This window comes from Myotis brandtii, unplaced genomic scaffold (genome assembly GCF_000412655.1).
Source record: "Myotis brandtii unplaced genomic scaffold, ASM41265v1 scaffold43, whole genome shotgun sequence".
Taxonomy (NCBI): Eukaryota; Metazoa; Chordata; class Mammalia; order Chiroptera; family Vespertilionidae; genus Myotis; species Myotis brandtii.
The window spans coordinates 415,644-431,687 of record NW_005366455.1 but is presented as its reverse complement, the minus strand read 5'-3'; the positions used below and the strand labels follow the sequence as shown (position 1 = coordinate 431,687).

The following is a 16,044-nucleotide window of genomic DNA, read 5'->3' as shown; positions in this document are numbered from 1 at the left end:
CAGGTTCAACTAATTCCAAAACTTCTGGCTTTTCCAGTGCAATACACCATTCTGGCTCCAATACTGTCAGATCTGTGGGTACTGAGGACTAAGGGTTTCTAATGCACATTAAATAAAATGTTTTTCATTTCAGCAACAAAAAATTACCAAGTAATTAGCAAAGAATAGGAAATTTTTCTGTTCTTAGTTCTTCCTTTTCTTTAATCAATTTCATAAATAGGAGGCCTATTATAATTTAGTTAATTTTGCCATTTCTAAAGCAGATATTTAAAATATCCTGATTCACTTTTATTGCCGACCACTAGGAGGAGGTAAAGCTTCATGAACGGTGGAAAAAATCTCCATTATCTTTTCTGAAAAGCATATTTTAGGAATTCAGCATTGGAAGGTATGATTGTGCTTTATGCAGTTCTCTATATAAGGCATAATTGAGTAAATTCAATAATTTATAAATATTAATACAAATTGAGTAATCTCAGTTATTACCTAAATATGATTCATAGTATGACTTACCTGGGCTTTCATTCCCATTTTATGTAGCTTTCGTCCCTTGATAAATCCTTTCATTCCATCTTCCACCAGAAAAAGGCTAATGCCATGGGCAGGGGAGCGAGCTTCACGATTTGTGACTGCCACTACTATCACGACGTCACTTAGCCACCCATTGGTAATGAACACCTGGAAAACCCCAAGGACACTGTGATGCTCCACACTAATCCACGTCCATGTGCAAGTCACGATGAGGGGAAAGCATATTCACAAAGACTAAACCAGACAAGGCATGTTTTATAACTCTATATTCCATCCATACTTTATAACTCTACTAGAGGCCTGGTGCACAAAATTGTGCATCAGTGAGGTCCCTTGGCCTGGCCTGTGGGATCGAGCCGAAACCAGCTCTCTGACATCCCCTGAAGGATCCTGGATTGCGAGAGGGTGCAGGCCAGGCCAAGGGACCCCACCCGTGCAAGATCGGGGCCTGGGAGGGATCTTGGGAGGGCTCCAGTCCCGATCGACCGGATCCCAGCAGCAAGCTAACGTACCGGTTGAAGCATCTGCTCTATCGTGGTCAGTACATGTCATAGTGACTGGTTGGCTGGTCAACTGTCTGCCCCCGGTGGTCAGTGAAAGTCATAGCGAGTGGTTGAGCAGCCTTAGCATATCATTAGCATATTTCACTTTGATTAGTTGAACGGCCGACCAGACTACTGGACACTTAGCATATTAGGCTTTTATCATATAGGATATTCTATCTGAAGCATTGATTATTTATACATAAGGTTATTAAATAGAAGAAAAATAGCTCAATGCTTCAAAGAAAGAAGCCTATGCAGGCCTTACAGGAAATGAACATCTTTCTTAACACTCAGTCAACAACAAATATTTACAGAGTTTATACTAGACAGTTTTAGGTAAACAAATCCTGTCATCAGTGACATTAGATTCTAAGGGATATATTTACCCTGGAGCCTGTGTGTAACCTTACTTGGAGAAGCTTTTCAATTTTATCGTAGGTTGATGGGCTCTCAGAAGGATTGAAGGGCTCTCAAATTCGATCAACGGTATCTTTTTCTCCTAAGATCTTTTGAAACTCTTCCTGATAATACAGGAAAGAGTTTTCCCCAGTTTCTCATCAACATCAAATTCATTGCTATAGTTAGTCCCATATTTGAACAATGTGAGCCTTACCTTCCCCTTTTCTGGTTTGATGAGGGTTGTTTGGAATCAAAAACAGTATTTTCTATATGAGTGAGGGGGTGTGCAAAATGAAACACAGAAATGGAACAGATCTTATATAATATAAATGTTGCAAAATTCTGTTTCCAAAACACAACAACTCAATTCCTGTGTTAACTCAAATAATCTCAGTTCCTGTGTGAGCCTCCCTAGATATAATCAATAATCAATAGTCTTTGAGACACTGTCACCCATGGCATCACTCTGGAGAGAAGGGCTATGAATGCCCCTCTATACACACCTTGCTGCCATTAAGAATCCAGTCACTTCCATCCTTTTTAGCATGTGTTCTTACTCCTTGCAAATCACTGGAATTGGGGAAAAAAAACAACATGATAAAATTTCATTAGCTAATAAAAATTGAATTATGCCAATGTTGTTAGGTAAGTATGAATATAACATGAAAATTCAAACTGGTTACACAATTATAAAAATTGTTCTGAAGTATGAAACCACAAATGCATTAAAATCATATCTGATATATGCTTAATCATTTATACAAATAAATATGTGATTTAAAAATACATAAACTAGCCATATATTATAGAGCACAACAAGGCCCAATAAGCATTCTAGATCCCTAAATTGGCCTCAGGTGACTTTTCAAGGCCCACCATATCCCTGAGATCATTTGCCATATTGTGCTTGCCTCTATTCACCTTGCTTCCTTTCCCTACCTCTATTCATCAAAAGCTTAGCTATTTAAAAGATTGTTTCAAATGCCACTTCTCCTAACAAGCCTCCTCTCAAAGTAGACTATTTTTCTAAATATAAAATAATTTATATTTTTAATAATATAAACAAATATTCATGATTAATACATGAAAAATACAGACAATATTCTAGACAAAGGAGAAATTAATTTAATAAATAATTTTGCTTCCTGGAATGAACATTTAAAAAAATATATTCTTTCAGTATTTCTCCAGGAAAACAGATGGAACCATATATATAACTTTGATCTCTTAATAATATCTAATGTTTTTCTATAAGATACATTTTATTAGCAGCATAGAATTTCATCCTATGGATTTACAATGTTTTTTTAAAAAACAATCTCTTCTTGTTGAATGTTTAGGTAGCTTCCAGTTCCAAATATCCTATAATGACTAATGACCTCAAAGAGGGCAGGTCCTAATCCCTGGAATCTGCAAGTGTTACATTATATGGAAAACGGGTGTTGCAGTTATGTAACATGAGATGAGGATTACCTAGCTGGACACTAAATGCAATCACAAATGTTCTAATGAGAGAGACGCAGAGCGAGATTACACTGACAGAAGCGGAGAGCCAACGTGACTACAGAAGCAGAGACTGGAGCTATATGGCAAGGCAAGGAATGCCGTCAGCCACCAGAAGTTGGAAGAGGCAAGAGGTGGATTCTCTACAGAAGGATCACACTATCTCTATATTTTACAGAGATTATGATGATAGCCAAATAAGAAAATCAGCATGAAAGCATATGAAATGTTTAAGTACAAATGTACATAATTATACATAATGGAGTTTGCTATGTATGCGGAAGGGGAAAGGGCCAGGGATTTTTAGCAAACGCAACCTTTTTCTGTGAAAGCCAAATCACAGCAAGAAAACAAGAGTGGCCTGCATCTCTGAAAGCAGGTGAAATGAACCATGTCCCATCTTCTTTACTCTTTCCCTCCCATATGCTCTTGCTTTATTTCTCACCGTAATTCCTCAAAACTTTAATCTTCTTCATGTGCGGCTTTTCTCCATTCTTGCATTCTCTTGCCCACATGGCCCCTTTTCTTATCTCTAAATAAACAAGCTGATTGACTATTTTTCCATTACTCTCACAAACTTCCAAAAAACACTGCCTCTTTTTTCTCCATTCTTATTCTCACTTTCCTTCAGAATTAATAACCATAGATAAGGACAGATAATCTAAATAAACAAGAATCAAGCAAGCCTTTGTTTGTATGAGTTCAGTTGGAGCTAAATCAAGATCTCTCATTTTGTGTTGCCTCTAACATGAGGTAGGTTGGAATTGGAACATAGAAAGTATGATGCATCAGAATACTGGGCAGTCAGCCAGTTATCTTAGAGAATTATCTTAAAAGCAAAGGAAGAAGATTCAATTACTACTTCTGTGTGTCACATTTTTAGGCAAAAGAAATAGTCAAAATCCTTTTATTTTGGCAAAATTAAGTATCAGTATTGGCTTATAATTATAGATTTATATCTGAGAAAAATAAATACAATTTAGGCATATTGCCAAATGACACTACGAATATTGACATTTAAAAATAGCCCTGGCTGTGTGTCTCAATTTGTTGGAGCGTCATTCCATACACCAAAAGGTTGTGGGTTTGATTCTCAGTCAGGGCACATACTTAGGTTGTAGGTTCTATCCCCGAGTCAGAGCGCGTATGGGAGGCAGCTGATCTGATCGATGTTTCTTTTTCACATTGATGTTTCTCTCTCGCCCTTCCTCTCTCTAAAAACCAATAAAAACATATCTTCAGGTGAGGATTAAAAATAAATAAAAATAAATAGCATTATCAAAAGAGAAAATTTAAAATATTACAGCCTGAGCTTGGCAGAAACAAGTCTGAGATGTTCCATTCTGCTTTGCCACACCTTTACGCTCTTCCTCTGCATTGCCTGTTTCCCATTGGCCTCTTTGTCACCGCTCTCTTTAACATAAAACATATCCCTTACCATGCCGGCTTGTCAAACTACTGTCCCCTCTCTACACTTCCTTTTACTGCCCAACAGAAAAAGATTAGTCTCTATTCTCTGCCTGTTTCTCAATACCCATATCACACCTTCCAAAGTGACTTCTGCCCTTCCTCTACTGAAATCACAACCAAAGATCACCAGTAGCTTCCCATGACCTTTTCTCAGCTCTCAACCTCTTTGTGGCCTTGACATTACTAACTCCTCACTCCTATCCTACTGTCTTTTCAAACTCACTTCCTTCTGTGCTCATGACGGAACACTTGGCTAGATTTCCTTCAAAATCAATCCTCTCTGTTGCCACTTTTTTTTTTCTTTTTTTTTTTTACAGGTTCAAGGCAAACGTAATATCCAAGCTTTCCACCCTTCTGTTTTACTCCTTAAAATCCGGTTCCACCATGTGGAAGCTTTTCTCCTCGTTCTTGAATAACTGGTTATTTTTCATTTACCAGATCTCAGTGTAAATATAGCAACTTTTTTTTTCCTGTTAATCTCACCTAAGGGTATTTTTTTTCCCCATTAGTTTTTTAGAGAGAATAGAAAGGAAGGGGAGAGGCATGCAAGAGAGATTGATTGCCTCCCGTACGTCCCCCGACCGAGCCTGCAACCAAGGTACGTGCCCTTGACCAAAATCAAACTCGAGACCCTTCAATCTGTAGGTAGATGCTCTAACCACTGAGCAACTGACTAGCTCAATATAACAACTTTCTATAGGCTTTCTCTAGCATTTCTGGCTCTAACATAATAAAAGTACTTCTCATATCTAAGTTTGTTTTTCCCTTCCCTACCAAGCACACATGCACCATTAGTCTCTAGCATAGTACCTTGTTTTCCTCACAGTACTTAGTATTTATCCCAATTTATAATTGTGAATATATCTGTTTATTTGTTTTTTTACCTCAATAAGGACATAGGCTGCATCTGTTTTGTTCACCACTATATACATGGCACCCTAAGGGGTCTTACTAAGTAACTGTCAAATGACTGAGTAAATAAACGTATTCATTTTTATGAATGGCTTTTAAAACCTATCGCCACTCCAGCCTGTATCCAGAGTTCTAAATCCGTATTTTGAAAACCTGCTGAAAATTTCCATGTGAATTTCCCACTACCTCTAAAATTCATTATGTCCCAAATTCAACTCACATCCTACCATTTTATTTGCATTGCATTATGTAAATAAGATCTCAAGCACAGCAGATATTACAATCAGCTTTGTAGCTATCTACACTAATAAAAGACAAAGATGCTAATTGACCATACCTTCGCTATGCCCCAAGCCACGCCCACCAGCCAATCAGAGCGACTATATGCAAATTAACCCAACCAAGATGGTGGCTGGCAGCCACAGAGCTGGAGCAAGCAGGAGGCTTGGTTGCCTGGGCGATTGAGGAAGCAAGGCTTCCCACCTGCCCTGAGCCAGCTGCAGCCTCTGCTCATGCCACCAAAGTTTCAATTATAGAAGAAAAATAAATCCCAGATACCTGCTTCCAGCCATCCTCCACTAGGAGCTTGGGTGGCTGGGGGCCGTGGCCAGCCTGCAAACAGCCATCAGCCCCTCACCCATGCTGGCCACACCCTCATGGGGTGAGGGTCCCCGCTGGGGGGCTTAGCCAGCCTGAAAATGGCCCTCACCCCCTCACCCAGACTGGCCAGGCACCCCAACAGGACCCCCCACCCTGAAGGGGCTGTGCCAGCCTGGAAACAGCCATCAGCTCCTCACCCAGGCTGGCCAGGCACCCCAGCAGGGACCCCCACCCTCAAGGAGCTGTGACCAGCCTGCAAACAGTCATCAGCCACTCACCCAGGCTGGCCACACCCTCATGGGGTGAGGGTCCCCGCTGGGGGGCTTAGCCAGCCTGAAAATGGCCCTCACCCCCTCACCCAGACTGGCCAGGCACCCCAACAGGACCCCCCACCCTGAAGGGGCTGTGCCAGCCTGGAAACAGCCATCAGCTCCTCACCCAGGCTGGCCAGGCACCCCAGCAGGGACCCCCACCCTCAAGGAGCTGTGACCAGCCTGCAAACAGTCATCAGCCACTCACCCAGGCTGGCCACACCCTCATGGGGTGAGGGTCCCCGCTGGGGGGCTTAGCCAGCCTGAAAATGGCCCTCACCCCCTCACCCAGACTGGCCAGGCACCCCAACAGGACCCCCCACCGAGCCTCTCCTGCCTCCTCAGCAGCACTAAGGATGTCCAACTGCAGCTTAGGGCTGCTCCCCGCTGGCAAGTGGACATCCCCCGAGGTCTCCCGGGCTGCCAGAGGGATATCTGACTGACAGCTTAGGCCCAATCCCCTGGGGAGCGGGCCTAAGCCAGCAGGTGGTCATCCCCCAAGGGGTCCCAGACTGCGAGAGGGCACAGGCCGGGCTGAGGGACCCCTCCGAGTGCACAAATTTTTTTGCACTGAGCCTCTAGTGTGTATATAAGGCCTTATTTTCCTATTGGAGTTTGAAGTTACTTGAAGGTGTGAATTATGCTGTGTTCATCTTTGTATTCCTCCTAGCATATTGCTCAGAGTTTTATATAAAGCAAGTAGAAAATATTTTGCTTCCTTAGACTTCAAAACCAACTGACTGATCATTTACCTTCCAGCCCCAGGCTCTGTCATTGCTATGGCACCAATACATTTCCCTGCAGTCATCCGGGGAATGAAGTTCTTAATCTGTTCTTCTGTGCCATAGTTTGCAATATAGGGCATGACGATATCTGAATGAAGACTGAAACCTGGGCCTGTACAATTCGAATATGCTCTTAAAAAAGAAAAAAGAAAATTTAAAGCACAGAATAGTTATTTTGTTCTGTTTTTAGTTTCTTTGATTTTCAATTAAAACAACAATATAATATTAAAGGGCTTAGTTTTACAATACCCTGTCTCCTCCCAAACCAATAAAGTTCCTGAAGATTTTCTTAGTTTTTACTATTCTTTTCATTTCTGGTTCTAACATAATAAAAGTACTTTAATGAAGCTCAATGAACACATTTAGTGAATTAAAAGATAAAACATTAAAAATATTAATTACCTACAACTGTATTCTCTAACACAGCAACTATCTTCATTTTGTCAAATTACCTTTATCATAACAATAAATTCTAATATAGCTGCAGTCATGGCATGAATTTTGCACTTAGCTGTCTTTTTAAATTATAGGAAAAAAATCTCATTTTTTACATAGTTGTTGTAATAATCTTTAATAGCTACAAAATATTACAAATTGTTTATGTACTACAATTTACCTTTTTTATTCTTTCACTGCCAGACATTTAGAGTGCTTCCAAATTTGGGGATTATGATCAAACATGATTAATTATTTCTCTACATATCTGATATATTTTTCCATTACATTATTTCCTTAAGTTAAATTCCCCATAGTGGCATCCTAGATCAAAGAGCATAAATATTTTCATTTTTTATATGTATCCATATTTTTAATCTGCCAAACATATATTGTTCTACTTTATAATGCCACCAAGAGTATATGAGTGTGCCACTTTCACTGCAACTTTGTTAGCATTGGGTATTACAATTTTTCGTTTTTACTAACTTTTGTAGATACTCCCAGTTAATTTAATTTACATTTGATGGTAGTAAGGATGAACTTTTTTGTTTTGTTTTGTTATTTTTCTTGTAATGTCTTTATGTGTTTTTAAAAATCTTTATTGTTGAGACTATTACAGATATCCCTCTTTTTTTTCCCATTTCCCCCCTCCATCTGCTTCCCGCCCTGCCCCAGGCCTTCACCACCCTATTGTCTGTGTCCAGAGGTAATGCATATACACATATATGCATATATATGCATATAAGATCGTTGTTTAATCTCTTCCCACCCCCACCCCCTTCCCTCTGAGAATTGTCAGTCTGTTCCATTTCCATGCCTCTGATTCTATTTTATTCACCAATTTATTCTGTTCATTAAATTTCTTATTCATTTATTTTGATTTTTAGATTCAATTGTTGATAGGTATGTATTTGTTGCCATTTTTAATCTTTTTCTTTTTCTTCTTCTTCCTCTTCCTCTTCCTAAAGAATGCCCTTCAACATGGGCATTCTTTTAAGATTCTTTGTCTTTAGCCCTTGGCATTTTAATTATGATGTGTCTTGGTGTGGTCCTCTTGGGATTCCTCTTGTTTGGGACTCTCTGTGCTTCCTGGACTTGTAAGTCTATTTCTTTCACCAGGTAGGGGAAGTTTTCTGTCATTATTTCTTCAAATAGGTTTTCAATATCTTGCTCTCTCTCTTCTTCTGGCAACCCCATAATTTGGATTTTGGTATGCTTGAAGTTGTTCCAGAGGCTCCTTATACTATCTTCATATTTTTTTATTCTTTTTGCTCTTCTGGTTGGGTGTTTTTTTTTTTGCTTCCTCATATTTCAAATCATTGATTTGATTCTCAGAACCCTCTACTCTACTGTTGAATCCCTACATATTATTCTTTATTCTAGTCAGTGTATACTTAATTTCTGACTGGTCCTTTTCCATTTTTTTTGAAGGTTTCTAGAAGATTCTTGAATAACCAAGTTTTTCAACTTTGTATCCAGTAGTTTGCTTTCTTCCATTTGTTTTATTTGTGACATGTTTCTTTGTCTCTGCATTTTGGCTGCTTCCCTGTGTTTGTTTCAATGTATTGGGTAGAGCTGCCATGTCTCCTTGAGTTGTAGAGTGGCCTTGTGTAGTGGGTATCCTATGGGGCCCAGTGGCTCAGCCTCCCCAGTCACCTGAGCTGGGAGCTCTAGGTGCACCCCTTTGTGGGCTGTGAGCACAGTCTTGTTGTAGTTGAGACTTGATTGCTGTGGGTGTCCCTGGGAGGAATTGATCTCCAGGCCAATTGGCTGTGAGGACCAGCTGCTACTATAATGGGAGAGCTGCTGTGCAGGAGACACCCCTATGGAGCAGGACTTACTTCAGTGGGGCTTTGGTGCTCACTGAGTCAGCCCCTTGAGTGTGTTGCTTATGGATGTGTAGAGTTGTAATCTGATATGGTCTGACACTGACCACTGGGTACACTAGCTCTTGGATCTCCAGGGAGGTGCAAAGTCAGCCACTGCCTGGAACCACCCAGCAGGAGCTACAGAGAGATCTGCAGATTCCTCCTCTTTGTATCAGGTTTGGAAGTGCCCAGATGAGACCCAGCTGTGAAGCAAGGCAGGCTGGTGCTGGTGCCAGGTCTTGGGCCTTTTATTGATAGGTTTGTGGCTCCCTGACCCAGCTGCAGCTTGCTTGAGATTTTAACTTGAACAAGGACAGGCCATTCATATGCAACAGCTGCTGCACACAGCTTGGATGTGGTTGTAAACTGGATGAGGTGGGGGTCTTAGGGAATCACTGGGGCAGAGCAAACAGAAATGGCTGCCAGTCATCCCTGCCATTGGGGAGGTCCCAGCACAGGAACAATGATCCCTGCGAGCACCTCCATCTGGGAGAAAGCCACCCCCGAGTTCCTGCCCCGATGCCAGACAATCCAGTCCCTCTTCATATGTGTCTGTGTTCCCCAGAGCCTCAGAGGAAGCAGGACCTTGTAAGTTCAGTTCGTGGTGCCAGCCTTTTAAGAGGAATAGCTGAGTCTCCAGCAGCCTCTGTTTCACTGAGCCCCAATCTGCACTGGTTTTTACAGCCCATAGGGACTTCTTTTCCCAGCTCTGGGACCCTGGGCTGGGGTTCGGGTGTGGGTTTGGAACCCCTTGCTTCCCTGGGCGGCCTCCGCAGAGAGGATCTCCCTCCCAATTAACAAAGCGGCTCATGTGGGTGCTGGAGCAGCCCTCTCTGGTCTCTGCACCTCCTAGCAGTTTCAGTGTGCTTTCTTCTTTACTTCCATTCAGCCAGCTTGTCAGCAGTTCTGGATGATAGTTGTTCTGTATTTTAGTTGTAATTTTGATGTGGTTGTGGGAGGCAGCGAGTACAGGTATTTGTTTACCTATGCCACCATCTTCCTACTAGTCCTTGAGCTTTTTTTCACCTAAGAAAAAAAGCCTATTTACATTTCTTTTTTTGCTAAATTGTTGGTTTAAATATTTTGCCCATTTATCAACCAAAAATACTTGTATTGTAAACTTTTAGTATACTTGATGGAAATATTTTTCCACTCTTCTATTCTCTTTCAAGTATCTTTTAAGAGAGATAACAATAACCAAATGGGTCAATTAGAAATGAAACTCTGTCTTTAATTTTCAACAGCACCCATTTAAAGAACATAAAAGCAAATTGTCCTACCTTCCCCCATTTAAAAACTGTGCAAGAGTATGTGGGCAGTGTAGACCTTCACATTTTACATTGAAATTTCAATCTCAGAAAAAGATTAGAACGCATTCTTTATCATTTCAGAAAAGTGAGCAATGTGCTTACAAACAAGACTTAACTTCCAGGGTCCCCGTACTTACTGCTCCTCCCAAACCACAGCTGCGGAGTACAAGTCCCCACCAATGCCGCCATGCTGCTCTGCTATGTTGACCCCGAGCAGTCCTTGTTTTCCGGCTTTTTCCCAAAGCTCCCTGCTCACTTCTCCAGCTTTCTCCCATCTGCAAATAAGAAACGTTTGAAAATCAGAAAAGCTTTTTTTTCATATGATTTTAAAAAGTGACCACTGAAATTCATGAACAATTTTGTGCAGAAATGCCCTTTTAATTTAAGGTAATTTTGTTGGCGTCATCCCTACCCTTCTATTTGCATCTGACTTGTTTATTATTTCTCCTCCTCCTTGTTCTCTTCTTTACTTCTTCATTTTTGCCACTTTTTTTCACCTGCTCCCTCTCCTTACTGAAAGGTTAATATGGTGGTACGCAGGCAGGCTAAATAGCCATCTCAGATGGTGGATAGAGAAAAATTGAATTTATTTAAGGGAAGGGGATGCGGGAAAGGATATCCAAAGGGAAGGGCTGCACAACACGGAGCGCAAGGACATGGGGTCGATGATGGCAGCACCCAGGAGCTGGAGTTTCATCCTATGTGCAGTCACTGGGAAACTGTTGTCAGTGGGTCTGGGGCTGAGGTGGTGGGCGGGGAATGCGGATGGAATGGAGGTGTGAGATCCGGTGTCTTCAGGACACTTTCCATTCCTTATATGGTCTGACTCCTGGTGTCCAGCAAGCTTTTCCTGGCCTTTGGTGGAACGTTTACAAATGGCCATTAAGGATTATATTGCCCTATAGTCCTAACACCTACTGTTTATTGGGCCTGCAAATTGCATCCAGGCATATTCACGGGTGTAGTCTCTCTCAGCTGGTACCCTTAGGTGGTTGTGTAAATAAGCATGGAATTTGCCCAACCTGCCCTGTAAAGGCAACTGCCTCCTGCATATTTCCTTAAAGTGCTGAATCGTGGGATAAGCACATATAAGGACTGACAGTTTAAGTAGGAAAGCAGAGGAGAGAAGCACCTTGCAGCATAGCTCTGTCAAATGAACTTCTGAAAGGGTTAAAGGTTTGCCTAAGATTGTGCAACCTCTGATTTTCTTTTTTAAAAATGGGAATGGGTCCTAGCTTGTTTGGCTCAGTGGATAGAGCATCGGCCTGTGGACTGAAGGGCCCTAGGTTCAGTTCTGATCAAGGACACATGCCCAGGTTGCAGGCTCCATCCTCAGTAGGGGGCGTGCTGGAGGCAGCTGATCAATGATTCTCTCACATCATTGATGTTTCTCTCTCTCCCTTCTTCTCTTGAAATCAATTTAAAAAAATGAGAATGGCATGATGAGGAAAGATATGGCTAGCTGGAGGTAGTTAAAGAACCTGAGATTTTTTCTTAAAAAAGTGGATAGTTAGGTATAGTTAGTAAGATATGGGCTATTTAAAGATACTAATTAAAGGTAAATACAGATCAGATACCTCAAGAAACTTTAAAGAAAAGAGTTGATTATCATGTGTTTTTTTGGAGTGTTTTGTATACTGCCTAAATATTTTTACTACCAACTCCAACTTGTCAACTTCTATCATTTTTACTGTAAGTTCTCACCAACAATTTTCTGGAACGGAATTTAAAAGAGTAAAAAAAGGAACAAAAAACTGTCTGAGAGAAAAGTATACTACATTTCTTTTGTCTTTAAACATTTAATTAGCTTATTTTTACCTTTACAAACGTTTGAAGCATCAATTTAAACTTCGGAGAATAACTACTTTATGATTTAAAGAGTGAAAACTCTAGCTATTTCAGATATCATTGAGATTGGAATATTTACATTTAAATGCCTAACTGCAGGTAAATATTTGTCCTTTGGGAAGAGGCCCTGGTGAAAGGGGCCTGTGGCAAACCGCCAACGACAATGTTAGGTCCTGGATATCTGACTGTACTGCCAGTGCCACCACATCTTAAAAATACTGCATCATCATCATCATCAACATCATCATGCTCAGTCAATACTCGCGAAGCTCTTTAGGACAGCAGTGGCATTAGAAAGTTTTAAGAGAACATTTACTTGGTAAATTACAGAGGTAGAAAAAGTAATTCCTAGATGAAATGGGCTTAGGAAACAAGTTATGGAGGGAAAGGAATGGCCCTTAAAGTTTGGAGTGAGGAAGCTAACAGTAAAGTGCCTGGGGGGTGGGGGGAGAGGGGAAAGTGAGGGAGAGGGAGAGCACCTGCTCCCAGGAGGGAGAGCGCCCAAAGACTAGTTATGTGTGGCACCAGAGTTTAGTTAGTTTTGGTCAGTCTTACCAAAAACTTAATAGAGGCTATTTCTAAATAATTTTTAAAAACCACTCTAATTGTAAGAAAGTATTGGCATTGAGTAAATTTTGTAAACACAGCAAAATCCTATTTTAATAGAAATGACAACTTTTGGTCAATGAGGTTACCCATCCAGTAATAAAAATATTTTGAGGTAGCCTGTTGGCTACTAAGATTTGCATTATGCTGGCCTTTGAGCTTTTACGCATTTTAATTCATTCATGAAGCAGAAAAAGAAAGACTATGGAATGGACTAATATTTTATTGTTACTTCACCGGTTTTCCAAAATATTAGTCTTAGATTGATTTGAGATTTTCACATTTAAAAAAACTGAGATATAATTGACATATAACATTATATTAGTTCAGGTGTACAACATAATTCATTGTACATATTGCAAAATGATCACCACAGTAAGTTCAGTTTACATTTGTCCCCATACATAGTTACAATTTTTTTTTCTTGTGATGAGGACTTTTAAGATCAATTTTCCAATATGCACTACAGTAGTATTAACTATAGTCACCACACTGTACATCACATCCCCATGATTTATTTTATACCTAGAAATTCATACCTTTTGACCAACAACCCTTCTTATTTTAGAATTGTATATTTTAAATTTCATTGACAAAGCTTTGAACTAGCTTAAAAATCCTGTAATCTTACAGCACTATACTGAAAACAGTAAAAAAAGGTTTATAAAGCCCTAAGCACAATATTTTTTTTTTTATAGAACAACACACAGCATTCTATGAAATAGTTCTTATTTTACTCCTAGGGTGCATTAGTTTAAAGAAAAATGTGCCACTTACTCTGTGTGATAAGGAACCACTTCTTCTTGAAAAAACTTCCTTACACTTTCCCGGAAAATGTCATGATCTGAAGAGAAGATTCTTCTAATTCCTATATCTGTTAATTTTTTAGCAGAAGAAGTTTCTAGACGATGCTCCCCTCCAGAATGAGAACATCTTAAAAAAAATATGAATATATGTACATTAAGAAAATTAAGTAAATTGCTACTCTTTGTACCCAAATTAATGTCATAAAACAATATGGAATCTTGATCTTTTTTCCTCCAGAGACACTTTAGAGACAGGGAGAGTCTGAAATTTGACAAACCTGCTCAAATTTGAGCATCACCACTTTTGAGAGGATCTACCTTACCTGGATGAGATTAAGAAGTAATTTACCCTTGTTTAATGATCTCTTCACTTCCCAATTCATAAAGAGGAAATCACGTCTACAACTAACTACATGTATAAGTTAAGGTAAAATAGTGTTGTCAATGATGTAGATTAAATTACATAAGATTCAAATATTACAATAAAATAATACTGTTAAGTCTTCATGTCATGTACAATGTTTACAATAATGCAACTCTCTCCAAATTAATATTTTATCCAGAATCATATAATTTCAAATGGTAGGTATATAAGATATAAATGATGTTGATACTACTGCTACATTAGAGAGCCAATTTGGGTGTAAATCTAAATCAAAATGCCCATCAACCTTTATAAGGATTATTATGGAATTACTCAAGGTCTTCAGAAACTGATCCTTCCCTCCCTCCTCCCCCTATACTAAGCTTAAAATCAGATGCTATGTAGTTCCTTTAGTTTAATGGTCTTCAGATTCCCCCCTCCCCCGCAAAGTACTCTTAAAAAGGTTTTGAAAATATATGTATCACTTTCTACATTTTCAAGCTCCCATCTAAAAACCATTTGATCATATATTCAAATATTGCCAAAGGACGTTTTCCTATTTTGCACAAATTTCTGTTTTGGGTTTCTCTCTTCCTTAGCTGGACCCTGCTTTTTTCAGTCTCTGTCCAGAAAAGACAGTCTTGTTGATTGGCAATGAACTTGTTTCAATCTTTTATTTTCCTCCTTCCCCAAATGGATTATTTTGTTCTACTTTATGTATCTTTGCTTAATACTATAGACTGAATTGTGTCGCCACCCAAATTCATATGTTGGAACTCTTACTCCCAATGTGATGGTATTTGGAGATAGGCTTTGAGGAGGTAATTTTAGTTCAGAGAGGTCATTAGGGTGGGGTCCTAACCCAAGAGGATTGATGGCCTTGTAAGAGGAAGAGAAAGATCTCTCTCTGTAAAAAAGCCCCAAGGGAAGGCCATATGATGACATAGGGAGAAGGCAGCCATCTACAAGCCAGAAAGTCCTTCCTAATATTTGAATTGGCCAGCATGTTGGTCTTGGACTATATTCAGCCTCTAGAAGAATTGAGAACTAAATTTCTGTTGTTTAAGCCACCCAGTCTATGGTATTTTGTTATAGCAGCCTGAGCTGACTAACACACTTAACATACATTTTGTTTTAGGTTTGTCTTTTATGTGCTTTAGTTTGTTAATGCAATCTGAGATGACTTTTAAGTGGTAACCTTTAGTTGTGAAGATTTAATACTACAATTTCTATACTTGGTCTGCCTTTTGTCTTCATAAAAAATGTTCTGACTGGGGAACTTATATGCATATATGCATAGCCCATGGACACAGACAATAGTGTGGTGAAAGCCTGGTAGAAGCAGGTGTGGGGGGAGGGGGCCAATGGGAAAAAGGAAAAAAAGGGGGGGGACATCTGTAATACTTTCAACAATGAAGATCAATTTAAAAAATGTGTGGGATACAACAGTGAGTAAAACAAAGATCCCTGTCTTCAGGCTTACTTTCTAGAAGGGGAGACTGAATAATAGTAAATGATCAATAAATGAAAGAAGCAAATTATATAATACTAGAGGCCCGGTGCATGAAATTCATGCACAGGGTGGGTGGGTCTTTCAGCCTGGCCTGCACCCTCTCGCAATCTGGGCCTCGGGGGGGGATGTCCAACTGCCGGTTTAGGCCCGATCCCTGAGGGAACGGGCCTAAACCGGCAGTCAGACATCCCTCTGGCAATCCGGGACTGCTGGCTCCTAACTGCTTGCCTGCCTG

At 40.1% G+C, this 16,044-nt stretch overlaps 1 protein-coding gene across 1 annotated transcript in view; it reads right to left on the bottom strand.

The window, feature by feature from the left end:
- Positions 1-16,044, bottom strand: part of ACADL (acyl-CoA dehydrogenase, long chain) — a 37,112-nt gene that overhangs the window by 17,692 nt on the left and 3,376 nt on the right. The window contains exons 2-6 of the mRNA XM_014546118.1: positions 13,904-14,059; positions 10,810-10,947; positions 7,024-7,188; positions 1,979-2,045; positions 514-678 (exon numbers count right to left, since the gene is read on the bottom strand). Of these exons, the coding sequence (XP_014401604.1) occupies positions 514-678; positions 1,979-2,045; positions 7,024-7,188; positions 10,810-10,947; positions 13,904-14,059 (691 nt within the window). The remainder of the gene's footprint in view (positions 1-513; positions 679-1,978; positions 2,046-7,023; positions 7,189-10,809; positions 10,948-13,903; positions 14,060-16,044) is intronic.